Source organism: Mixophyes fleayi, chromosome 8 (assembly GCF_038048845.1).
Source record: "Mixophyes fleayi isolate aMixFle1 chromosome 8, aMixFle1.hap1, whole genome shotgun sequence".
Taxonomy (NCBI): domain Eukaryota; kingdom Metazoa; phylum Chordata; class Amphibia; order Anura; family Limnodynastidae; genus Mixophyes; species Mixophyes fleayi.
Genome location: NC_134409.1, coordinates 2,899,790 through 2,925,497, shown reverse-complemented (window position 1 = coordinate 2,925,497; position 25,708 = coordinate 2,899,790). Strand labels below are relative to the sequence as shown.

Genomic DNA, 25,708 nt, shown 5'->3' with positions numbered 1-25,708 from the left:
AACACTGGGGTTTATTTTCCCTTTCAAATCTCTGGAAATGGATGTTACTTTAAGCAAAATAGCTATTAATAACCTACACACACAATTTATTTATAAAATATATATAAAGTGTGTGTGTGTAAAATATTTGGGAGCTAATGAGAACTGAAGCTATTTGAGTGTGACCATGGGGAACAGTTTAATGTCTGCACAGCAGACTTCCTGCTGGACCATTGACAGGCATTGCCACAAGTCTTGAATGGATGAATGGAGAACAGTAGGCTGCAAATATAAATGTCAATTATGGTTACTCTTATCAGGGCACATATTCTGTTTGCCACTATGGTCATGTTCAGGTAAAAGTGTACAATACTTGTCACGGATTGGCAGTTGTCTATCAAGGCGTAATGGTTTCCACGCTCTTGACCATTCCTCTAGTCTACCTAGATCATCAATCATTTGTTTTACCCCTCTTTGAATTCCGTCTGATGCTGCTAAAAGCCTGGAACACATTGAAATGACAAATAGAGATCAGTGACTGTGTAGGGTGACAGCTCCTCCAATACCTGGTGGTAAGTTACCCCAAGCTTGGATGGAGAAGTGTGCGCTCTCTTTCTGTCTCTCTGTCTCTCTCTCTCTCTCTCTCTCTCTCTCTCTCTCTCTCTCTCTCTCTCTCTCTCTCTCTCTCTCTCTCCCCCCCCCTCTCATTTAGTTTCCATGTCCCCATTTTCCTGTCCTACTTGTCATGTGAAAAGACTGCAGTCTCGTTCATCAGTGGCATTTACATGCACGAGAGGCGCCTAAGTGTTTGTTGTGGTTTCTGCTTGTGTGCACAAGGTTGGGGGCCTCATTCATCACACTGTCCCCCTCCATCCGTCCCCCTGTGCATTATGTTTCTCTGATTTGTCCCCTTGTTTCTGCCTGCTCAGACCACTTGAAGAACAATTGTGCAGATTGGAAGCTTTCCATGTGAGTACTGATGAATGCCGAGGAAGGAGGAGTATTAGGCTGGCTGCGCGGCCAGGTAACCCTTTAGCTGACAACAGCACTTTGCAGTCTGGGTAGAAAGCACATAGGGGTTTTTTTTTTTCTCAACAAAGACTTTCTCAGCAGATAGCACAATGCTGGTAGGTGTGAGAGTGACATCTGCGTGACTACAATGTTGCTGGGCCCGCAGGAATTCATACTGCTCAGTTATGTCAAGGACGGATCAGTTTAATGAGAGTTACACTTCTAGCCTGGCAGATAGCTCACTCATCTGTATAATGCAGAAGGGAAAAAGAAACTTTGCAAACAAAAGCGCAGGTTTTATCCATCTGGTACTCGGTGGTTTCATAAGAGAGTGAACTGAGGAAGGCGAATTCTACGTCCACCGGGCATTATATGATCCTAGTTTATCTGTTGCAAATAACTGTGTGATGTCAAGAGGTTTTTGTCACTGAAAAGTTGCAACAATGTGACAATCGCACCGCCCAATCATATGGCCTCATATAGCCCTCAGTGGATGTTATATAGTAAATATTCATGATTGTATGTTATCATCTGTCCATGTAGCTCTTATCAGTCTTACCCTGAGTAAACCCCCTACCGGACAGGATATCAGGTGTGACCAGTAGGGGAAGTGGGAGGGGGGGGGTATATGGGGGCATGACACACCGCCACTTGCACAGTGTCAGTGCAGCTTGTTGTCCGTGCTGCTGACCTCTGAGCTGTCAGTGTTCCTATCTACTGATCTCCTGTATACCGAACTCTGCCTGTCTGACTATTCCTTGCCTGACTTACCGTGTACCAGATCCTAGCCTGTCTGACGATCCTCCGTCTGATTCTCCGTGCACCACATCCTGGCCTGTTTACCATTCCGCTATGGCTACTGTGTGCTCGTTTTCACAGCACCTCCAAGGTACTTCTCTCTTATTTTTGAGCCTGTTACATCCTAGGACAGTTCATGGGGCCACAACTTGTGAGTACTCTGCAGCAGAGCAAATCTTGTCCTGCGGCGGTTCTTGGTGAAATCCAGGGAACTCGTTAGACTCTGCGCCTCTGGTCTGCCAGTGCCAACTGGGACTGACATAGGTTTCTTTAAAATTGCAACAGGAGGCATACAGGGTATGTCATATCGCCACTTCTCAAACTGTAACATTATCACAGTCCACTCACTTACATTATCCATACTGGCACTTCTAAATGTCCAGTACGACCACAGGGTGTGACCATATAGATAATTCCTGTATATCAGATATGTTTATTGTGCTTTTGGGTCATAGAATTTAGTAATTTCAGGGTTGTATCACACTTGTGCAGTTCATCCCCTTAAAAAAGGGTGATATTATCCTGAGTATTGTACCATTTTTTAGGTGTTTTGTAGGACAGAGATGGAGAAATCCAGGTTTATCTCAGTACATGCATCTAAATTATTTGTGCTTCAGTCTTTTTCTACATTCATATGATCTTTAGCTGTTTTCTGCTTGTTAACAGGGAGGACAGTGTACTGTGTCATGTATATTTCTAATGAAACAGCATTAACCCAGTTCTGGAAATGTTCACTTAGCCGTAGGTCTGTTCCTTTTTCATTACTATCAGCCGGTGATGGAAGAGCTTGTACAGTGACCTCAATACAGGAAGCTCTCCCCGATGGACTGGCTGATAATGAGGTCCCGGTACCTGCTCTCCTTGTGTATATGTTTCCTATGATTGTGGTCCGTCAGCTCCCCCTTAATGCAGGAGGTCCCCTGGCGTCTCCTGATACTGTGTTAATACATCACATTAACGGGATGTGTCCCATAGAGATTTGGGCTCTGGGCCAGGGTTCCATGGTTTAATCCAGGGGTGTGTGTGCTCCTCTGCTGCCTCTCTGATGTCTGCTGGGTAATTTCACCTTAGTCCGTTAGATTTGCATGCTAGATAGCTAGGCCTCGGCCTACAACAGCAGAATTGTAGAGATGCCAGCCTTTATTTTATTATATTTGCATCTGTACTGCTGGGGGTGAAGAAGCCTGTGTCTCCAGGCATATTAGTTGTCCTCATGATCCTCTTTAATTACCGGTTGAATACACTTATTTCTTTTACGTGAATTGCACTTGGGGGCATTCCAGGCAGCTCCACAGAAGAGATCTAGGTGAGCAATTTAATAAAACCCTGGTCAAGCTGTTCAAGGATTTGCTATGTGCTATACTGGACTAACTTCTTTGTTGTATTGTTTTTAGTCTGTATTTATTTTAGATTACAATAAAATAATAAACAAACAAAATATTATGCATGTCTGCATCCTTCTCTTACGACAATATAAAACAGATACTAATCCCATGTATAAGGACAGTATTTCCATTGATAAATATTTCCCGGACTCTTCTTAACATGGGCTGTGTTCATTTATATTCTGTTGCTTGATAAATGCTCCCTAGTACAGCTGACTATAGCGAAGGCTAAATTGACTATATCTCCTTCTTGTTACACAGTTTCACATCCACAATCCTCTTCCTAGATGGAATTTTAAATCTGATTTGAATGTTTTGTTAGTGGATATTTTGTGGAAATGGAAGAAAATCCAGTTGGATTGTGACTGAGTTGGATACAGGACACAGGCGTGTATCCAACGGTTAGAAGCGTCTCTCCGCTACCTCTGCTTTCCATATGCATTGCGATCTTTATTAAGATAATTGCTCACACACAAACCTCCAGATGCTGAATGAGTGAAATCCAACTGGTCTCCCCATCCGACCAGAAGCCACATATAAGATTTCATGGTGTTTTCTTTCTTTTTCCTTTTATCCTTTTAGCGCTGCTGCCTTTTCGGGTGGCTCTTCTTGGGTTACAGCCTGTGACATGCGGGCAGCCTTTATTAATGCTTGCCAGTAGGTCTCGGAAGAGCAGCCATGGGATGTGTGCGGAGTGCAGTCATGGGGAATCAAGTTGCAATTTTCCAGGGATTGCTAATGTAAAAAAGCTGTTGTGAGCAGTGAGCAGACTCCCCATTAACTCTGCGTCCACCTGTGCTACACATCAAGGGCTCGTCGTCCCGTTCCATCATTGATGTAAAGACGCTCATTGAAGTGGAACGTTATACTGATCATGGGGGGGGGACTTACAAACATACATTGGCCTGTGCTGAGTCCATAACCCATCTTTTCACATATAAAGATATTTTATATGTTATTACATGTCAGTGGTTACTAAGCAACAGTAATTATGAGTTACGCAATGTTTTTAAAAATTTCCTTTGAATAATTGATAACTTGAAACCCACTATTATTACCGCCTGACAATACACCGACCGACCTGTAACATCGTCACACAGTAAAGCATATACATTCCTTAGTACAGGATACTTGTTACTAGTTATATAGGTCTGCTGAGCAATGTGTGTAGAAAGAGGCTCAATGTTCAGCTTTCATCATATTCCAAATGTGGGACAGTGTGATGTATTCACTGGACCCCTGCACAGGTCATACAGTGATTACCTTACAGAGATGCTGGTATTATTTTCATGTGTTACCTCGTTGTGTAACTGGGGCCTGTGTAGAAAGCCTTCATAGATATGTTGTATCAGTCTGGTGTTATAGTCTGTGTATGTGTGATGTGATCGTTCAGCTTTATCTGTTATCAACTCATCACTTCCATATTACCAGCTGTAAACCTCAGGACAGAAGGAGATCTGAGATACTGGCCGTTCCTGGTGTATTGATGCTTCTAGATCAGCCCTGAACTCAGGAATACAGTCTCAATACACGTACATTTGTTGCATCAGTTTGGGCTATTTATATTCCTAGTGAAAGACTCCTTAGGTTGCAGTATTAATGAAGCATCTTCCAATTAAGATAGATGAGCCTTCTCTTGTGGGTGTTTGTGAAGGTAAGGTGTCTGCTTAGCGTAGCTGCCTGTCAGACTATCAGGCGTCTTACTCTGCATCGCAAAGTTTTATTTTACAGCTTTTATACAGATAAAGCCGACCGCAGCCTGGAGAAATCCGGGCAGCTAAATATCACCTAACGCCGGCCATTCAGATAGATCTCTTCCGATGTGTCTGTCCGGCCAGAAGATAATCTCATATAGTGGTCATCTGTGGTCACCTTCGGACTGCATGAACCAAGATTCCTGTAATGTCCGATTTAATCAGACATCAGTTTTGTGATATCACAGTGTGTATGGATAACATTAGACATAAGTATTCCCTAATAAAGATAGTGACCCCCTACTTAGACTTTCATCACACATGGGGGGAACTTTCAAGCTGGTATACACCAACTTATTGCAAAATGGCAATGTGTCAATTCAACACACAATGTTTTTTCAGTCTTTCTCAATGGGCTTTCACGGATATTTACAATTTAGGAGCAACATGGAAGTTCATCTAGATGGACGCTTCAATTCCTTTATTAGTAAGCGGCACATAAAGGAGAGGAGAAGAGTATAAATAATCAATAACCCAACATAGATGCCTTTAGACGTATATGATCTATTATATTAGTTACACACTTGCACCTCACTGCTCTCGTCTCTGAAGCGTCTGCAGCTGTACACCGCCTAGATTTACATAATATATTATATTATTGCTTTATTGTAAGATCACATTGTGAATGGTGATATTTATTGCAGTGATATAGGATCTGTCCATCATTTCTTTATTTTTGTCATGCTAATTTGTTACGTGCTAAGTTATGTGCATAGATTTCATTAAAGCGTTTAATGAGACCATGAGATGTCATTGGTATATTATAATGAGCTAATTTATGGTCCTAGATATTTTACTTCTCATTTTTGTTTATCTATTTAAGTCTGAAATTAACCTGTCAGTTAAAGAAGTGATGTCTCCATTGCTATGTTTATGAAAGGAAACTACAGTAAGGACACGCTGGCGTTTTCTATCGGACAATCTCTGTACTTTATATGAAGTGAGATCAATGCTCCCCAGTCCATATGTATAAAAACAGGGCCACAGTTTTTCCTCTGGTATTGTAGGTAGATGTCGTTCATTCTTTTTACCTTTGTAATCTAGATGGACCTAAATGCGGTATGTAGACTTAACCTCGTGTGTCTGACACCTATTGGCCCATAGATTGTAAGCTTGTGAGCAAGGTCCTCTTACCTCTCTGTCTGTCTGTATTACCCAGTATTGTCTATTACTATGTTTGTCCCGAATTGTAAAGCGCTACGGAACATGCTGGCGCTATATAATTAAATGATGATGATTTCATATGGTTTTTAGTTTCCTGTTGGCTAAACCTTACAGGCTGAGGGACTATAATCACTGTCCCCATTAGGAATTATATGAAACAAGAGACTTTACTTATAAGCTGCAGATTGAATAAAAACAAACAACGTTTTTGGGCTACTCCTAGTATAAGATGTTCTGCTGAATAAATCAACAGTTATCAATCAAGAAATACTTGGAGCTGGGTGATGCTCTGCAGAACCCTAGTGAGATCTGCAACTTGTTATTATAAGCAACAAAGCAAACACACTAAGGAGGATGTATGAATTTGCTAGGTTGATACATTGAGTTCCTGTCATAATGTAACTCGTCATTCGGTTTATTCCCATCAAAGGGATTGAGGGCACGGCACTGATCCCCAGTTCAGGAGCCTGATTACCTGCTGTTACTATGAGCGGAGGAGTCCCTGTAATGTAATGTTGCCATGTCACTACACCAGAGCGTAATCCGTCCTCTACAGGACAATTTACTATCCATCTGCTTGTATGGATTTGACATATTTCTCCAGGTTGAATGCTTGTTTGCATGGCAACTGAACGGGTCACTAATTCCTTCCTTCTTTCAAGGTCAGTAGAGCCGAGAGTGCATTAAATATACACTGCGGACATATCAGCGTTTGTCGGTCCAACGCTCTGTGCGGATAGTGCAGGCCGTGGTTTGCATGTGACCATCATCTACTGGAGATATGGTCTGTGGAATATAGTAGATCTAGACCTCATCCGTGTGCATGGAGTGGGATGTATATCATATTAAATGGAGTTTTATCCCCATCTACTAAAACATTTCCTTAAATTCACCCATGTAAATAAGGTTTTATGTATTTCTTTTTAAGTTTCTATTGACATGAGCAGAAGCTGCCATATTACACGCTTTATTGGAATGTGACTGCCTCCTAGTGGCCAAATTATTACTAAATTCTGTGACACTTGGAATCAAATCTCTCCTACGTGGTACTGTTGTTTTTTTCTTATGACCTATATAATGTGACTGGTACGTGAGTGATTTCATGTGGGGGTCATGTAATATCGGAGGCCGATGTCTCCTCTTCAATATCCGTTTACGTGACAGCCAGACGACCAGCGCAGATTATGTAGCCGTGCAGGGATTTGGCAGAAAGCCTGTCATTCACTTCCTTGCCGGGGGCCCTGTTGTTGCCATGGGAATATCTGTCCAGAGAGCGAGGAATGTACATCCAGCATTCCTATGGGGCAGATCGCTGCAGCCGAAGTCCTGGGGTGTCATTGTAAGAGACGCGTGTTTGCTGGAGATTGGGGGGTTTACATTTAAACACTGAATTATGGCTTCATTACTCTGTACTGTAGAATGAATGTCTCCTATTGCCCCCTTCCTAAATACATATGTCCCAGACAAGTTCCAGACCTGCCTGTGCTTTCCTGCTCGGAGTATTTTGCAGCACATTTGGGGATTTTAATGTCCCAGTGTTACTGTGTATCTCTATGGTTATAAGATGGGACTTGTTTGTCATCAGGATGAGTACACAAGTTATGTACACTCACATATGACTGTACTCAGAGGTGCAGCAAGGTCGGATACTCCGCACAGTAATACTGCTAAATGTAATAATGACGATCTTGTGGTTTTCAACTCAAAACACAGTGAGGGTCGTTTACTGACATCGCTGAAAGTTGCAACCAGTCAGACTCTTACTGTCATTGTCTAACGTGCACTAGAAAGATAGCAGCTAATCACTGCTGTGTTTTACTTTGATAATAGTAGCGTTTCCGTAAAGTCTGATACAAGTCTATGTTCTTGTTTTCATGGGTATAAGTATCATGATGCCATACAGAGCAATCCGCAAACATCCGCCATAGAGTCTGCACACAGCGCCTTTTACCTACATGGAGAGGTGTTTGTAGCCCCTGTTTTGAGGAGCTGTTTCACCACCTCCCCAAATGTAAAGGTGGCATTTCCAGCTGCCAATTGCAAATACAGGACATTGTCTGTGGCCAATTTCATGTGTTTTGTCCTTAACACAAGCGTGTCTGCGACACAGATTGGGGTGGTGAGTCTGACATAGGATCTGCTCGAAGACAGACCCTCCTCTCTTTATGGGCACCCCTACAGTGCAGAAGAAGATGCCTACACATAAAAGACTCTTCTGCCTCACAGCACTGGGGTCATGAGTGCGATTCCTGAACAGGGGCCTATCTGTGTGGAGTTTGTATGTTATCCCCGTGTTTGCGTGGGTTTCCTCTGGGTGCACTGGTTTCTTCCCACACTCCAAAAATATACTAGTAGGTATTGGCTTCTAACAAAATTAACACTAGTCTGTGGATGTGTTGGGGAATTTAGACTGTAAGCTCCGATGGGGCAGGGACTGATGTGAGTGACACAGCGCTGCGGAATTGTTGGCGCTATATAAATAAATGATAATACGGGGCAGTAAATCTTTCTACCTTCAGGTATTCCTCCTCTGGTTACACAATAACGAGTTAACGTGAAGCTACCGATGGTAAAGTGATTTAACTCCCCACTGATTTCTGTGTGTTTATCCCCGGTGGTTCGGTTGGGAACTGCCAGTCTGCAGTGTATTCCTACTGTTTAATTAACATTACGTGAAGGAGGAGGTTCTAAGAGGCCATTCTAATTGCCTAACTTACTGTTGTGGGCGATGTGACAATGAGCGTTGGGACTCAGAATATCAGCCCCAGCGGAATCAGCGCTGCATCGCTCAGAGCCTTCCACCCTGATTGGTTTCTGCTGAGCTGATGCAAGAAATGGAAATAGATAATGTCAGCCAGATGACAGGAGCCAAATGTCCTGTGGTGGTTCTCCCTGCTGTATCCACAGGGTGTCCAGCACATGTCCTGTGCGTGGTTCTCCATGCTGTATCCTCAGGGTGTCCAGCACATGTCCTGTGCGTGGTTCTCCCTGCTGTATCCTCAGGGTGTCCAGCACATGTCCTGTGTGTGGTTCTCCATGCTGTATCCTCAGAGTGTCCAGCACATGTCCTGTGTGTGGTTCTCCCTGCTGTATCCACAGGGTGTCCAGCACATGTCCTGTGTGTGGTTCTCCCTGCTGTATCCACAGGGTGTCCAGCACATGTCCTGTGTGTGGTTCTCCATGCTGTATCCTCAGAGTGTCCAGCACATGTCCTGTGTGTGGTTCTCCCTGCTGTATCCTCAGAGTGTCCAGCACATGTCCTGTGTGTGGTTTCCCTGCTGTATCCACAGGGTGTCCAGCACATGTCCTGTGCGTGGTTCTCCATGCTGTATCCTCAGGGTGTCCAGCACATGTCCTGTGCGTGGTTCTCCCTGCTGTATCCTCAGGGTGTCCAGCACATGTCCTGTGTGTGGTTCTCCATGCTGTATCCACAGGGTGTCCAGCACATGTCCTGTGCGTGGTTCTCCCTGCTGTATCCTCAGTGTGTCCAGCACATGTCCTGTGTGTGGTTTCCCTGCTGTATCCACAGGGTGTCCAGCACATGTCCTGTGTGTGGTTCTCCCTGCTGTATCCACAGGGTGTCCAGCACATGTCCTGTGTGTGGTTCTCCCTGCTGTATCCTCAGGGTGTCCAGCACATGTCCTGTGTGTGGTTCTCCCTGCTGTATCCACAGGGTGTCCAGCACATGTCCTGTGTGTGGTTCTCCCTGCTGTATCCTTAGAGTGTCCAGCACATGTGCTGTGTGTGGTTCTCCCTGCTACATCCTCAGTGTGTCCAGCACATGTCCTGTGCGTGGTTCTTCCTGCTGTATCTACAGTGTGTCCAGCACATGTCCTGTGTGTGGTTCTCCCTGCTGTATCCTCAGAGTGTCCAGCACATGTCCTGTGTGTGGTTCTCCCTGCTGTATCCACAGGGTGTCCAGCACATGTCCTGTGTGTGGTTCTCCCTGCTGTATCCACAGGGTGTCCAGCACATGTCCTGTGTGTGGTTCTCCCTGCTGTATCCTCAGTGTGTCCAGCACATGTCCTGTGTGTGGTTCTCCCTGCTGTATCCTCAGTGTGTCCAGCACATGTCCTGTGCATGGTTCTCCCTGCTGTATCCTCAGTGTGTCCAGCACATGTCCTGTGCGTGGTTCTCCATGCTGTATCCACAGGGTGTCCAGCACATGTCCTGTGTGTGGTTCTCCCTGCTGTATCCACAGGGTGTCCAGCACATGTCCTGTGTGTGGTTCTCCATGCTGTATCCTCAGTGTGTCCAGCACATGTCCTGTGCATGGTTCTCCATGCTGTATCCTCAGTGTGTCCAGCACATGTCCTGTGCGTGGTTCTCCATGCTGTATCCTCAGAGTGTCCAGCACATGTCCTGTGCGTGGTTCTCCATGCTGTATCCTCAGAGTGTCCAGCACATGTCCTGTGCGTGGTTCTCCATGCTGTATCCTCAGGGTGTCCAGCACATGTCCTGTTTGTGGTTCTCCCTGCTACATCCTAAGTGTGTCCAGCACATGTCCTGTGTGTGGTTCTCCCTGCTGTATCCACAGGGTGTCCAGCACATGTCCTGTGCGTGGTTCTCCCTGCTGTATCCTCAGTGTGTCCAGCACATGTCCTGTGCATGGTTCTCCCTGCTGTATCCTCAGTGTGTCCAGCACATGTCCTGTGTGTGGTTCTCCCTGCTGTATCCACAGGGTGTCCAGCACATGTCCTGTTTGTGGTTCTCCCTGCTACATCCTAAGTGTGTCCAGCACATGTCCTGTGTGTGGTTCTCCCTGCTGTATTCTCAGTGTGTCCAGCACATGTCCTGTGTGTGGTTCTCCCTGCTGTATCCACAGGGTGTCCAGCACATGTCCTGTTTGTGGTTCTCCCTGCTACATCCTAAGTGTGTCCAGCACATGTCCTGTGTGTGGTTCTCCCTGCTACATCCTAAGTGTGTCCAGCACATGTCCTGTGTGTGGTTCTCCCTGCTGTATTCTCAGTGTGTCCAGCACATGTCCTGTGTGTGGTTCTCCCTGCTGTATCCTAAGTGTGTCCAGCACATGTCCTGTGTGTGGTTCTCCCTGCTGTATTCTCAGTGTGTCCAGCACATGTCCTGCTCCAGGCACAGTTATTGGTGAGATTTTAGGTGCCTGGGCATAAAGATATCCTAATAATGACACATTCCTGCCACCTGCTGCTAATAGGGGCACAAGTAGTCCCACTCTCAGCTGCGGGAACATGTTTCACACATTGCTTTAGTTACTGCAACTAAATGGAATTTGGAACATGTGACAGTTTATAATGTGTCCCTTGTGTGGCTTATTTTGGACATATGTGAGCCCTACAGGATCTGTTTTTAATGTGGCCACACTGGACAGATCCCTTCGGATCACACAAGGGTCTATTAATGGTACTGACCAAGCGCGTAAGGGTCACCTGCAGCTTGTTTTGGGCCTCCCGACCAGTGCTGATACCACCTCCATGTGCTCCCTTTAATGTCACATTTAAATGTGAAGCTTCTGCTATTATACATTGATCTTATTCTATATTTTATCTTCAACACTCAGACACCAAATCGGTCTATTATTCGAGGGCATTTAATCTTTTCTAGCACAGCAATACAACAAAAGAGTGTGGATGGAATGTGGGGGCTATGGGTGGCTAACAGGATCACACTCCCAGCGCTCATTTCTCTATACAGAAAGAGAGTAGTTTATGGGGGGAACGGTCATTCTGCAAACCATGATGCTTCAAAGCGAAACTACAGAACTAATACATCAGCTACAACGGGAGCAAAAAATATAACTACACAAATGGCTGCTCCCCTTCAAGCAGAACTTTATGTACCTACAGGATATGTAAATACCCCCCTCCCTCTGCAGACAGACACCATGTATCACGTGTACAGCTACATGGATTCATGTATTATCAAAATATCAATCAATACGATAAACAAGACCGAGCAGTAGTTTAGGAGAGAATAGAAATGTTTTATCTAATTTAAGGAGTGGATGTAAAGTTGTAGGAGGGTGGATTTTCATGTGACATTTCCACTTCTGTACAGCCACCTCCATAGATTTATCTGCGCTTGTACTTTGCAGAGGTGTTTCCTGTGAGCGGAGGGTAGGTGTGACCTGGACGGAACATTTAGTTGTAAAACCAAAGTGATTTGTAAATGGAGTAGTTTGTGCTCATTTTGTTCGCAGCTTAAAGGTCTCTGTGACAAATAGAAACGTTCTATAACAGTTGCTGGAATATGTTCTAACCATGAACTGTAAGAATTCTGATATACGCACAAACTTGTAAAATTTTCTCCTGGGTTTCTGAAATCTGTTTGGGTTGTATTGGGCTTTATGTCCTGATTTTTGTAGCCTAGTTAATTGTCTGCTTCAACTGTGATGCTCTGCTTAGTCCCAGGCATGGGGAGATGTTAGGGGACCCCATATTTCCATTAATCCCAAACACTCGGTGACACCACACGAGCTGCGGATATTTCACTCCTTTTATTGTTCTCATCTATAAATAACTCCATACAATAAAAGCAGAAAATCTACAACTGAGAATATGGATCTAGAGATGAGGCTGTTTAAGGTGAGTAGATTGTCCAACGTAGAGGGCACCAGGGAGCTGGCAGCAGGAGTCTGCATGCAGCATGCCATGGCATCTGCATAGCACAGGAGGGGATAAAAGGATGTATTGTTCCTTAACTCTACCTCTGCCAGAACAGATGGGAAGTGAAGGGCCCTAGCTGCATGGGATTAAGAGCTGGACAGGGGCCCTCATGGCTGATTAGAGGTTAACAGGACTGGAAAGGAGCCCCTGCCTTGTGCATGAGATGTCCCGGGCGAGGAGCAGATGGTGAGGAGAAGCGTCTCTCCAGCTTACTCAGCTGCTCAGGGAAGCTTAGAGGCCACCTCCGGCATAAACAATTCCACAAACATCTTGTGGATTTAATGCAAAAGATCATGCATGCGTTCTGAATCCTGTCCCAGTATACGCTCATAGGCCCCCTGCCCTATTTATACTGTGCTTTCCATCCACTCAGCAGTGGCTCTGGCTCTCCTGTACATCAGAACATAATGTCAAATCTATTCTTATTATGCCTCCTACAGAAAAACACCATCAACTATTTGTGTTTGTTCCGGAGCGTCTCTGAAACCAATCCTGTAGAAGTCCGATACCCCTAAATCCTATCTGCAGAAACGGGGACTGTGCTGAGATCTGACCTCCGGGAGACCCACATCTATAACCTTTGACCTAGCTATTTCCTAGCTCTGTCAGCAGGCATTGCTCACAGAGGAAAATACATAGATTCATGGGTGTAAACGTAATGAGATCCATGCAAGGTAATGCTGAGCTGCTGAGAGAGGACTGAATGGGATAGATTGATTTATCAGCAGCCACTCCAGCTACGGCACAGAACAGTTCTGTCTGAGCTTGCCCGAAGGCAAGAAGGCAAATTGCAGCCTTTCAAGGGCTCGGTGTCTTGGGGGATTTTAGATTTATCAAGTTTCATTAATTATTCATTCATTTCAAATGGAAGAATTTTAAAGTCTGGCCCACTGGCATATAACCAACGACGCTGTGAACCAGCTCCCACCCTTAAAGTGAAAACGTCATCTGCCCACTGTGGTAGCAGCCATTTTATGGGCTGTGCCAATATCCTGCCCATCGATACAGTAGGAACTAGTGACACCAGTAAGTGGTCATTGACTCAGAGATGTCGCTGGTTCCTTGTGAAATTCTTCTGCTTCTGAATTCTCAGGTCTATTGATTAACCCACAAAGTGGTTACTCCCTGTTTGTAGGCGACAGATGCAGATATGTGTTCATCTTCCTGATGAAAGTCTTACTCTTCTCCTATCAGTATTAACAATAATAGATAATTATCTACTGACATTATTCAAAGGTAGAGATAGGTAGAGATATGCACTACAACCACAGTAACCAATCAGCAACTGGCTGTCGTGCCATCTGATTGGCTGCTGAGCTTGAAGTGCGGATTTGCATCTTTTGAGCAGAATTAATACAGAACCCAAATTGTTTCCTGTACAATATAACATGTCTTAGCTGATTAAATAATTTCCTGTTTTATTGGGTTTCCAACCTCCCCCCTTTCCACCACAATCTATTTCCCCTCATCCATAGATTAATTTCCATGCACATTCCAGTCACATTTGATCATTCCTCATATTCTCTTCTAATTATCCTATTTTCTGAATTAATTATTGACCATTCCAAACTGTTTAGCAAATGTCACAGAGAACGTTCTCCAGGACCCGTCTCCCCCTCACTCAGAAGAGAGACCCTGCATTGTGCAGCTAGATGGAACTGAAAGGGTGAATTCTTCACCCCGCAGAGGGAGATTATTGGAACAAACCCAGCCCCATTGTTCACATGACTCTCCAAAAGTTCAGAAACTAATATGTTTTCCTAGTGCTTGTTTAAACACAGTTAATTAGGCAGTGACCGCAATGTGAACTGAGCGTGTATATCTAATCAGTATGGTAGGCTGTGTGTGTGTGTGTAGCCCCTCAAGCCATCACATATACATTATACATACAGGGTCTGTATTATTATTATCGTAGATCTGTAAGGCGCCACAGTGCTCCGGAGCGCCGTACAGAAGGGAAAACAGGACATACATAAAACAGGGACATACAAGGTAGACAAAATAAATACAGACATGAAAACAGGGTATGGAGGACCCTACTCATTAGGGAGCTAACAATCTAAGTGGAAGAGGTCACAGCTGAAACAAGAGAAGTAAATGTGTTTCAGAGTAGAGATTGGGATAGTTGTGAGAGTGCATTAGTGTGAGTAGTGTTATCAGGGATAAGGTCACTTCTTATCCTCGAGATGGGTTTTCAAAGAGCATCTAAAGATTTGAAGGATATGGAAAAGTCTGATTGAGCGTGGTAGGGAATTCCATAAGTGGGGAGCAGCACTGGAGAAGTCTGGTAGGCGGGAGTGAGAGGTGGTTACCAGAGATGAGACAAGGCGCAGGTCAGTGGTAGATTTAAGAGGACGGGAGGGAGAGTATTTTGATATGAGATTTGAGATGTATGCAGGGATAGTGTTGTTGAGGGCTTTGTAGGTAAGGGTGAGTAATTTGACTTTGATTCTGGAAGACACAGGGAGCCAGTGTAGAGATTTGCAAAGTGGTGCAGCAGATGTGGAGCGGTGAGAGAGGAAGATCAGTCTTGCAGCAGCATTTAGGATGGATTGAAGTGTGGATATATGGGTGTCAGGAATGCCAGATAGCAGGAGGTTGCAATAGTCAAGATGGGAGATGATGAGAGAATGGATAAGAGTTTTGTTAGTATGTTGAGTAAGAAAAGGGCGTATTCTGGTAATGTTTTTAAGGTGGAGTCAACAGGATTGGGAGAGAGTTTGGATGTGAGGAATAAAGCAGAGGGCGAAGTCAAGTGTGACACCAAGGCAGCGGGTTTGGGAGACTGAGGAAATTATGGTTTTATTGACAGTGAGGGAGATTTGAGGGCAGGTGGTGACTCTGGCAGGAGGGAAGATAATAAGCTCTGTTTTGGACATGTTGAGCTTTAGGTAGCATTGGGACATCCATGTGGAGATAGCAGAAAGACAGTTGGTTATATGAGATAGTACTTAAGGAGTGAGGTCAGGAGATGAGATATAGATTTGGGTGTCATCAGCGTAAAGGTGGTATTGGAGACCGAATGAGCGAATTAGTGGCCCAAGAGAAGAGGCGTACAGTGAAAAAAGTCAAGGGCCAAAACAGAGCTTTGTGGGACCCCAACAGATGGTGGGAGTGGAGGGAAGGATGTGCCAGAGGTAGAAACACTAAAGGAGCGATTCGATAGGAAGTGAACCAGGAAAGAACTGTGTCACAAACGCCAATGGAGTGAAGCGTGTGTAGAAGAAGAGGGTGATCAAAAGCAGCAGAGAGGTCCAGGAGAATCAATATGGAGAAATTACCATTAGATTTTGCAGTAAGTAGATCATTGGTCACTTTTGTGAGAGCAGTTTCAGTGGAATGTAGGGGGCAGAAGTCTGATTGTAGAGAGTCGAGAATGGAACGAGAGGAGAGAAAGTGAGACAGGTGTTTGTACACTAATTGCTCAAGTAGTTTTGAGTCAAAGGGGAGGAGAGAAATAGGACGGTAGTTGGAGAGCGAGGCTGGATCGAGAGATAGATTCTTTAGAATAGGTGAGATGTTTAAAAGAGGATAGAAATGATCCAGTGGAGGGAGAGACAGGTTGAAGAGGAGAGTTAGCGGGAGGCATCAGTGGAGGAGAGGGAGCGGAGACGTTGGGAGGGAATAGGGTTGAGTGGACAGGTTGTAGGGTGAGATGATAAGATGAGTGCAGATAATTCATCTTCAGTTACTGGAGAGAATGAATTAAGGGTGGATTGGGGAGTGTAGGTGAAGGTGGGTGGAGTGAGTGGAGTTTTGTCCCTTCTCCAGGTTGATTGATACTGATACATACTGTCAATATATTAGAGAAAGTAGAATCACAGACATGAACATGACAATTTAGAAGTGTCAGAACTGTGCAGGGGATGTTTAAATATCCCTAGAGCCATCCTACCCTAAATCTTATGAGTTCATTAATCTCTCATTGGAGTTTCTGGTGCTGAGACCTCCTACAAGTATTTGTCTTTATAATTTGTGAATCCACCAGGACGACAAACCAAATAGGCATCAGGCGATGACTCCAGTTATGTGACTCTCTTCTCTCTGCTTAATCTGAGTTTCACCTGCATTGTCCTATCCTGTACTCAGTGCACCTTTTGTACCTGGTTTATCATCATCTTTCATGGTGAATAAAATATATATTTCACTCCCCTGGGTATGTAAATGTAATGTTCTGATGCTATGTACTGAGGGATAGCTTTGTGCTGTGTTGATAAAGGATAGAAACAGGTTTTTTTATCTACGTTCAATCTGTAGCTAACTTATTAGCCAGAGTCCAGCTGAAATCCAGGCTCATCGACTTAGAAGTCCTACATGTTTTCTATGTGGAAACGATGCAATTACATTCCACGAGGACAGTGTAACTTTATACAGCTAGAGAACTCCTCACCACGGGGCTAAACTAATGGCCACAGATTGCCGAGGAGTTAATAACCAACTTTAGCATCTTGGAGACGTATTTATACATTTAGGAGTTGTGTATAGAAATTTGTGGCAGGATTAAGCCTCTAGGCAGCTTCTAAATATAACCCTTGTAAACTCCTCAATCACCACCGCAGCCGGTTTACATGCCCTGTCATTCCAAAAAACTCTAAATGAACTGGAAAGAAGCCGTGTACACATTATTGTACCTCTTTCGGGGGCTCCTGTACCGTCTGTACGATTGTTTTTTCCCCGGACCCTGGAGTGTTATCTGCAATGAGCTCCTCCTGTACATCATGTGTATAGGGCCTCTGTTTTACTTGTCACCTTGTCTGAATTAAAGAATTCCATATAATAATACAGTTGGCAAGAACGTGTTTATCCTGCTGCCGGACCGTGAAACGGGAAGGTCACTAAACCGCCATTTTAGGAATGTCTGTACACGTAATGGAGATAAATATTTACACATGCAGGGAACGAATAACAAGTATTTAGTGATGAAACAAAATGGAGATGCCCCTGTCTCAAACAGATGATCTCTAATTATCCCCAAAAAAGCTTAATGCTGGTCAGTACTTTTGCTTGCACCAGATCTGCATTCAGTTTGGTTATATAGTGATACGGTTCTGTGCACAGACTAGATCTCTTCTAGTTTCACTGATGCCTGTTGGAAAATCACTGATAAATTTCTTATCAGTTTCAATCTGACTATTATTAGGCCCTGGGCCTGTTTAGGGACCACAAGCACTGCAGTATTGGGGGTGATATTGCTGCTAATGCCGCAAAATGTGACCATCTTAATTGATTTCAACAAATGCTTCCAAGCAGTGTCAACAAATATTAAAGTGTTTTATTTTCTTTGCTTTCACACAAGTCGCCTCTCCCTAGATATCCTAATACCCATCTATACCAGTCTGCTATCCCTGTATCCTGCACATGTTATGTACCGACCTGCGATCATCTGTAAACCAAGGTCTCACTGCAAATTCATGGTCGACTGATTAACATATATAGCTAAGCTGAGTTTCCCACCTCTCCCAGTTTCCGTTTGGAGTCCCTCAGGTTTAAGCCATGGTCCTCCGCCCCCTCCTATCTCCGTAATGGAACATATTTCTGGCTACATTCACCCTGCAGGATGACTGATGATTGGATGACCTCGCAGGATGTCACTGATATAAAGAGGTGTTGTGTTACATTGTGTGTGTGGGTCTCCCACCTATGTTGGGGAGACTTGTGGGCCAGACCTAGTTAACAATAGCTGAGCATTGATCTCTCCTGCACTGACCACGGCAGCTCAATGGTAAGACTTGTGTAAAAGCTCAGGGGCAAACGCAGGATTTGTAGAGGGGGGTTTCCACACCACACCATCAGTAGGCGTGACCAGCATGCATGGGGGCATGGCTATAAAATTAGACAGTGCTTGGCTGCTCTCCAACTCTTCCTATCCCCATAATATACATGGGCAATGCTGCGTGTAGTACTGTTAGGTGCACGCAGCTCTCTCTTTTCGAGCAGAGCAGTGTGAAGCGGGAGCAGGGTCCAGACACCTCAATTATACAGTGCCTCAGGCTTGGAGGGGGGTTTCCAGGCACTAGTAAACCCCCTCTCGGTTTGCCTATGAAGCTAATGTTCATCTGGGTATGTCCTATATATTCTCTGAACGCATTCTGTAAAAGAAGCATCTGGCTAATAAATCTCCTGTTTTCTCCCTGCTTATAGGTTTCCATTTAAGTGGCACAGTGACGGAACCGGCTACACAGTCTGAAACCGAAGCCACCTACAAAGTGGCCATAAGCTTCGACCGCTGCAAGATCACCTCAGTGACCTGTGGTTGCGGCAACAGGGACATTTTCTACTGCGCTCACGTAGTGGCGCTCTCGCTTTACCGCATCCGCAAGCCGGACCAGGTCAAACTGCGTCTTCCCATCTCAGAGACACTCTTCCAAATGAACAGAGATCAGCTGCAAAAGTTTGTCCAGTACCTGATCACGGCCCACCACACAGAAGTGCTTCCCACCGCGCAGAAGCTGGCTGACGAGATCTTGTCCTCCAATTCTGAAATTAACCAAGTGCATGGTAATGAGTTTATATTACTGTACCCTGACCTGTCCTGGAATCCCAAATCTCTTCTCAGGTTGACCTCTCCCTTCTTTCAGGCGCCCCCGATCCCACCGCTGGAGCCAGCATCAATGATGAGAACTGCTGGCATTTGGACGAGGAGCAGGTCAGGGAGCAGGTGAAGCTCTTCCTGTCTCAGGGAGGATATTACAGCTCTGGAAAGCAGTTGAACTCCATGTTTGCCAAGGTATAACTATATTCAGTGCATTAGGTTATTGCATGTAACAATGGGAACCTACCTGTTACATTTGCTCATCCACATGTTAAGTCATTGATTGCCTATGTCTGAAATTGATGGCTAGAGTTTGGTTATAGTTGTAGGTTATAGTATGCAACTCCATTAAGAGGAGAACGCAATTATATTGTGCACACCACACTTCCTGAAAGCAATCATAGTACACAGCGGACTTGCCTACACATGCTTAAATATTCACCAGCAGATACAGCCATCATTACAGTATATGTCCTGGTGCTTACAGTTTAAATCACTTTAATCACACTAATAAAGAATCAAGGCCCATAGTAATTATATGAATATAATTACCATCCTGCTACTGCGAGGTCACCCGCTATTAGCGGCTGTTACATTATGTCTCTTGTCCCCTCAGGTGAGAGAGATGCTGCGGATGAGAGACTCTAATGGCGCCCGCATGCTGACCCTCATTACGGAGCAGTTCATGGCGGACCCCCGGCTGGCTCTCTGGAGGCAGCAGGGAACTGGCATGACGGATAAGTGCAGGCAGCTGTGGGACGAGCTCGGTAAGTGTGTGATGCAGTGATCTCATCCCGGGCTGCCATGGTTAACGTATAGTGATGGGGGTTATAGATGTCACATGGTCAGTGAGGCTCAACGGTTTCTAAATTCTAATTGTGATGAAGATAAACCCCCTCCCCCCCCAAGCAGGATACCTGACATTATAACCTCGGGCCCCTTAATGTCAATCAGATCAATTCTCAGAACCAATTACCACCGTTGTTTAATTGACTAATTATAGTTTGAGACCATTCCTGGTCATGAATCGGTGCTGCCAGACCCCCTTGGTTGGGAATTCCACCATCTGACGTCTGTAATTCTCAAGATGAATTGTTGTTAAATCGCTTTCATGCTTATTTCGTTATTTTTAAACTATTATTTTGGAAGTGCTGCAATTGGTCTGTTTGGCGGTCTCTCTAGGGGCATTGTGGGTCTGCATCGTGCTGAACCCCCACTGCAAGCCGGAGGAAAAAGCCTGTTGGCTGCGGCAGCTCAGGAAGTGGAGCGACATGGACGTGTGTCCGCTGGAGGATGGGAATTACGGCAACGACCTCCCTAACATCACCAACGCCCTTCCTCAAAGTAACGGTCACGGTAAGTACACAGCCAATCACATCCACTTATGGCTTCCATGTTATTACATCTGCTTTCCGAGGTCCTGCATGCTACACTCAGCAGAGAAAGCTATACTCTCTTTGAATATTGGTTCAGCCCACAGCGGGTAGGTGCTGGATTTCCTTTAAGTATGTAAGTAAATATTGTGCACGGCAAAATAGGTGACCTGAACCAAGTGTTTGTAGTGTAACCTCTTCTTGTGACCACCTGATGTGTTTTCTTAATGTTAAACGTCCCTTGTGCTGCTCATTAAACCCACAGAGCGTTTCTCTGAGTGTCGTTCTGTGACCAGAGCAACATGTACCCCCCCTTGTCCCCCGACCATCTGATGAGCAGCACAAATCACAGTCTGCGGCTCCTGCAGGTGCTCTTGTCCTGATTGCCCTGCGTGCTACGCTCTTGCCAGGAGGACAGGAGGTTGATTGAGGCTCCGTATTTACCTCCCTGTAGAGTTTCTGTCTGTGCAGCTCTTCCACTCAGACAATACTTGTTAATGTAACTAGATGCACCGTATGGAGTCTTCCTCCTACTCATGATTCACAGCTCTCTGTGTCCCCGATTCCCTTCACTCAGGTTATTAATAACTGTGGTTGGTTCAGTGTGAACCTCATTCTGGAGTGATCTAAACATGTAAAATCATCTGGAGGTAAAATCTCTCTCCTACCTTTGTATTGTTAGTAAAGGGTGGGATACAATCTGGGTCCCAGGAAAGTCAGATTTGAGTCTGTAATATTATATTGTGAGTAGAGATGTACAGTCTGAAGTTTATTTTCCTCCCTTTGCTGTTAGACTCCTTAGTACGGCCACGAAGAACTGTTTTCACCCGTGCAATCGAAGGCTGCGACTTACACTGGCAAGACAGCCACTTGCAGAGAATAATCAGCAGTGACTTCTACCTGTCCCCATCCTGCCAGAGAGATGGAGAGAGCCTGATCTTCAACTCCCAGGGACAACCGCTGTGGCTGGGTGAGTGCCTAGAGATCAGTTCCTGCAGAGAAATGGAAACGTGCACCGTTCTCATAGTACATATTGTACCTGTTACACTTGTGTCTCACATAATCTATTGAGAATCCTCAGTGTGACTTGGCATGAAAGGGGTGAGTGGGAGGGAGATGCGGATAGAAGAGATTAGCCAGGGGGAGGGGGGGTTGGTTGCAGAATTTGTGGGGTTTCCCAGCATGCCTTTGGCTGATATGCAGAGGTAGTCAGTGCTTCCCATACCGTGTGTCAGGTTACAGGTCTGACTTTCGTGGAGGGCTGTTTAGACTGGGAAGCACCGCGGGAGGGAGATCAGGGGCTTTAGAAGACTACAATCCTGGGCCAGGAGGAAGAAAATACTTGTGTGGAACAGAGGCGACTGCAGGTTAAGGATCAGATGGAAGAAGCGGAGTGGGGCTCTGTGGTGTCCTGTTACCTAATATTAATATTTTGTATTTTAGAACATGTTCCCACAGCATGTGCACGAGTGGATGCCCTGCGATCCCACGGTTACCCCAAAGAAGCATTACGGCTGGCAGTAGCCATCATAAGCACCCTCCGATTACAGCAACAACGGCAGCTGGAAATCTACAAGCAGCAGAAGAAAGGTAGAGTCCCGCGCCAGGCGTCTGTGTTATGGGAGTGTATGAGGGGCACTGGGGGCTGCACGTAGCGGGATCCTGTGTCACATGTAGTGCAATGAATGGTGGTGACCTCAGGCCTTGTACTGTCTGCATTACTGATCTCTTTACTGGTTGTAAAAGAATCACTTTGTTTTTTCTTTCATTCTTGCAGAGTTGATTCAGAGAAATACGACCACAATCACCAACCTGGAGGGATGGGTGGGGCACCCGCTGGACCCAATTGGTTGTTTATTTACCACTCTGACGGAGGCGTGTCGTGTGGACGAGGAGAATGCCATGGAAGGGACAGGTAGGAGGTCACAACACTGTCAGCTGTAGCGAGAAGGCGCCACATTGTGCTGGGCACCCACAAAGCGGGGAGAGGCGTAGACAGGATCCTCTCCACACACAATGTGATTGGCTGAGACGGATCTTGTCTTCAGATATCTGGAGAAGATGAACTCAGGGACTTGTGATTCATAGGTTTGCACTTTGTGCTACATGCGTGTTCCTTCTCTCCCCCTCACAGAAAGCAGCGAGTCTCAGCACCCGAACTACCAACACGTGTGCGTGTTAAGTGGCTCCCTGGATAGCGGGGAATCCTACCTGTCGCTAGCGCTGGAGGTGGCTTTGATGGGTATGGGGCAGCAGCGACTGATGCCTGAAGGGTTGTACGCACAGGACAAAGTGTGTCGCAACGAGGAGCAGATCATCGCCCGCCTGCAGGAGCTGGAGCTGGACGCGGTGCTTGTCCAGACCCTGCGCAAACAGTGCATCCTGCTGCTGGAAGGTGAGAGAGCGCCACCCGCTGGGACTAGAGAGCACTGTACAATCCACTTTACTCGTCATATTACACCACTTGTTACATATATATCAGTAGTAATAGGGACATTCAGTTAGAGAGAAGGAATGAAATATTTATCACCATGAGACTCTATGTAACCGTTTAGCTGATTGAGTGTAATGTAGTGAGAGCGAAGCCGTTTCCACGACAACAGAATGCTTTATCCAAGCAGATATTAAACATGGGGAGGTGTAAATTGGTTTCATACATGTTGTTACCAAATCACTTTCTAACTAAACAGACTGGAGGCTGAAATCACAGTTGTCTGGGACAGTAATCAGTGGAGAATTTCAAGTTCTGTTCAGCCAATAGGACTTTGAAAGATGCTTTCAAGGAATCCCTGAAATAAAAGCGGGGATAATGTTGTCTTTATATCCTGATACCGTCGGACAACAGTAAGATTACACAGAGAACAGGACTGGCCACACGTATGTCTCTCCCATTACCGTGTATAACGGGATCTGTTCCCACATTAGAATCCCGCTGTGATGCAGTAGACGGTGCACATATATACATACACTGGTCCTCTGGTGTCTGAGGGAAAGGATTAGGGGCTATAGGAGCCCACCATAGACACATTATGTATGTCCCTATGACAGAGGGTAGGAGAGCAGTACACACTGTGCCTAATACAGAATTGTGTGTTTCAGGAGGTCCGTTCAGCGGTCTTGGGGAGATCATACACCGGGAGAGTGTACCTATGCACACCTTTGCCAAATACCTCTTCTCTGCATTGCTGCCCCATGACGCAGACCTGGCCTATAAACTGTCTCTCCGGGCGATGAGGTGCGTAGGTGTGTGCAGGTTGTGTGAGACGGTGTGTGTGTGTCTGTGTGTGCGGGTTCTGTGTGTCTGTAGGTGTGAGACGGTGTGTGTGTGTCTGTGTGTGCAGGTGTGTGTGTGTGTGTGTGTGTGTGTAGGTGTGTGCGGGTTCTGTGTGTCTGTAGGTGTGAGACGGTGTGTGTACGGATTGTGTGTGTCTGTGTGAGAGACGATGTGTGTGTCTGTGTAGACGTGAGACTGTGTGCGCGGGTGTGTGTGTGTGTGTGTGTGTGTATATGGGTTGTGTGTGTCTGTGTGAGACAGTGTGTGTACGGGTTGTGTGCGTGTGTATGGGTTGTGTGTGTCTGTGTGACACGGTATGTGTAGGTGAATGGATGCGTGAATGTTTGTGTAGTTTTGTGTGTCTGTGTGTATATGGGAAATGTGAGTAGGTGCCTGTTTGGGTTTTTTGTCTTTACTAACTACATTTACAAGTGAGAGCACTGTGTTACCTGAATTGGGGTCAATGAAACCTCTGGATGATGGATGGGCATCTGTGTTTATAGTGTAAAGTTGTGTATACAGATAATTTGTGTTAGAGATCACATTGGAGAAGGCTGTTCGGTGCTCCTGGGGGTGGGGGGGTAGGTCCCTCCTCATATAAACCATCCATCTCACTTCTGCCCCCAGGCTCCCGGTGTTGGAGAGCAGTATCCCTTCCGGCGACGTGTCTCACCCCCATCACATTGTGTCTGTGGTGCCCAGCCGCTATCCCCGTTGGTTCACTCTGGGACACTTGGAGTCACAGCAGTGTGAGCTGGCTTCTACCATGCTGACCGCTGCCAAAGGTGAGGACATTGTAACCGCTGTGTGTATTCTGCTGCCCCTAGTGGTGGAAAATGTGACCTACGTTATAACTCCCAGTTCTACCTTCCGAGTATCTGTGCTATTCATAAACCATAAGACCTGTGACATCCCGTATCCAACTATATCCATGGGCATAATCTGGGTACTACATACGTGTGTGTTCATTTACAGTTACCAGATCTGGTACTTACCCCATGCTTCTACGTCAATAAAATGACTGTCATTGAATAAATACCCAATACATTGTACTTGTGGGTGTTGTCACTATTAAGTTATCTTGAAAAAAGTACAGTAAGCCCCCTTCCCACCACCATGCAGTAACCTTTTGTTTACAGGCGACATGCTGCGCCTCCGCACCGTGCTGGAAGCCATACAGCGGAACATCCATTCCTCCTCGCTCATCTTCAAGCTGGCGCAGGATGCTTTTAAGATCGCCACCCCGGCCGACAACAGCTCTGACACCACCCTGCTCAATGTTGCCCTGGAGCTCGGACTTCAAGTGAGAATCTGGTATATTCTTCCATCATAATCCAGTGTCTAACTCCCGAAAAATGCTTAACCCTTTTCTTTCTCTCTCTAGGTGATGCGAATGACGCTCAGCACCCTCAACTGGCGGCGTAGGGAGATGGTTCGGTGGCTTGTCACATGCGCTACGGAAGTTGGTACGTGTTACTGATGGCGTTTATCGTGTTGCAGGGAGGTTAGAGGCTGAGGCGACTGTATGAACAATATAGGCGACACCTGATAAGATCATTCTCCCACTGTATGTGATGCCCCCTCTAGGATGTAATTGGTATTTCAAGTAGTTGCCCAAGATTCTAATGGGAAAAATAGATCATTATTAATAGAATAGGTAGTAAATGAATGTATCTTACAACAGCTTATTGTAGCGGCTCAGTCATCCCCTCATTAGTGTCGCTGATCCGACAGAGGCGTAGTTTGTAGATGTATATACGCTGTATCGTGCTGCCTAATGTAAAACCCCCGTCTTTA

At 45.5% G+C, this 25,708-nt stretch overlaps 1 protein-coding gene across 1 annotated transcript in view; it reads left to right on the top strand.

Moving 5' to 3' along the window:
• ZSWIM5 (zinc finger SWIM-type containing 5) overlaps nt 1-25,708 on the top strand; it is a 51,366-nt gene that overhangs the window by 22,143 nt on the left and 3,515 nt on the right. The window contains exons 2-13 of the mRNA XM_075181621.1: nt 18,874-19,230; nt 19,311-19,459; nt 19,881-20,031; nt 20,447-20,620; nt 21,431-21,607; nt 22,081-22,227; nt 22,415-22,552; nt 22,772-23,032; nt 23,737-23,872; nt 24,539-24,696; nt 25,051-25,214; nt 25,296-25,377. Coding sequence (XP_075037722.1) covers nt 18,874-19,230; nt 19,311-19,459; nt 19,881-20,031; nt 20,447-20,620; nt 21,431-21,607; nt 22,081-22,227; nt 22,415-22,552; nt 22,772-23,032; nt 23,737-23,872; nt 24,539-24,696; nt 25,051-25,214; nt 25,296-25,377 — 2,094 coding nt within the window. The remainder of the gene's footprint in view (nt 1-18,873; nt 19,231-19,310; nt 19,460-19,880; nt 20,032-20,446; nt 20,621-21,430; nt 21,608-22,080; nt 22,228-22,414; nt 22,553-22,771; nt 23,033-23,736; nt 23,873-24,538; nt 24,697-25,050; nt 25,215-25,295; nt 25,378-25,708) is intronic.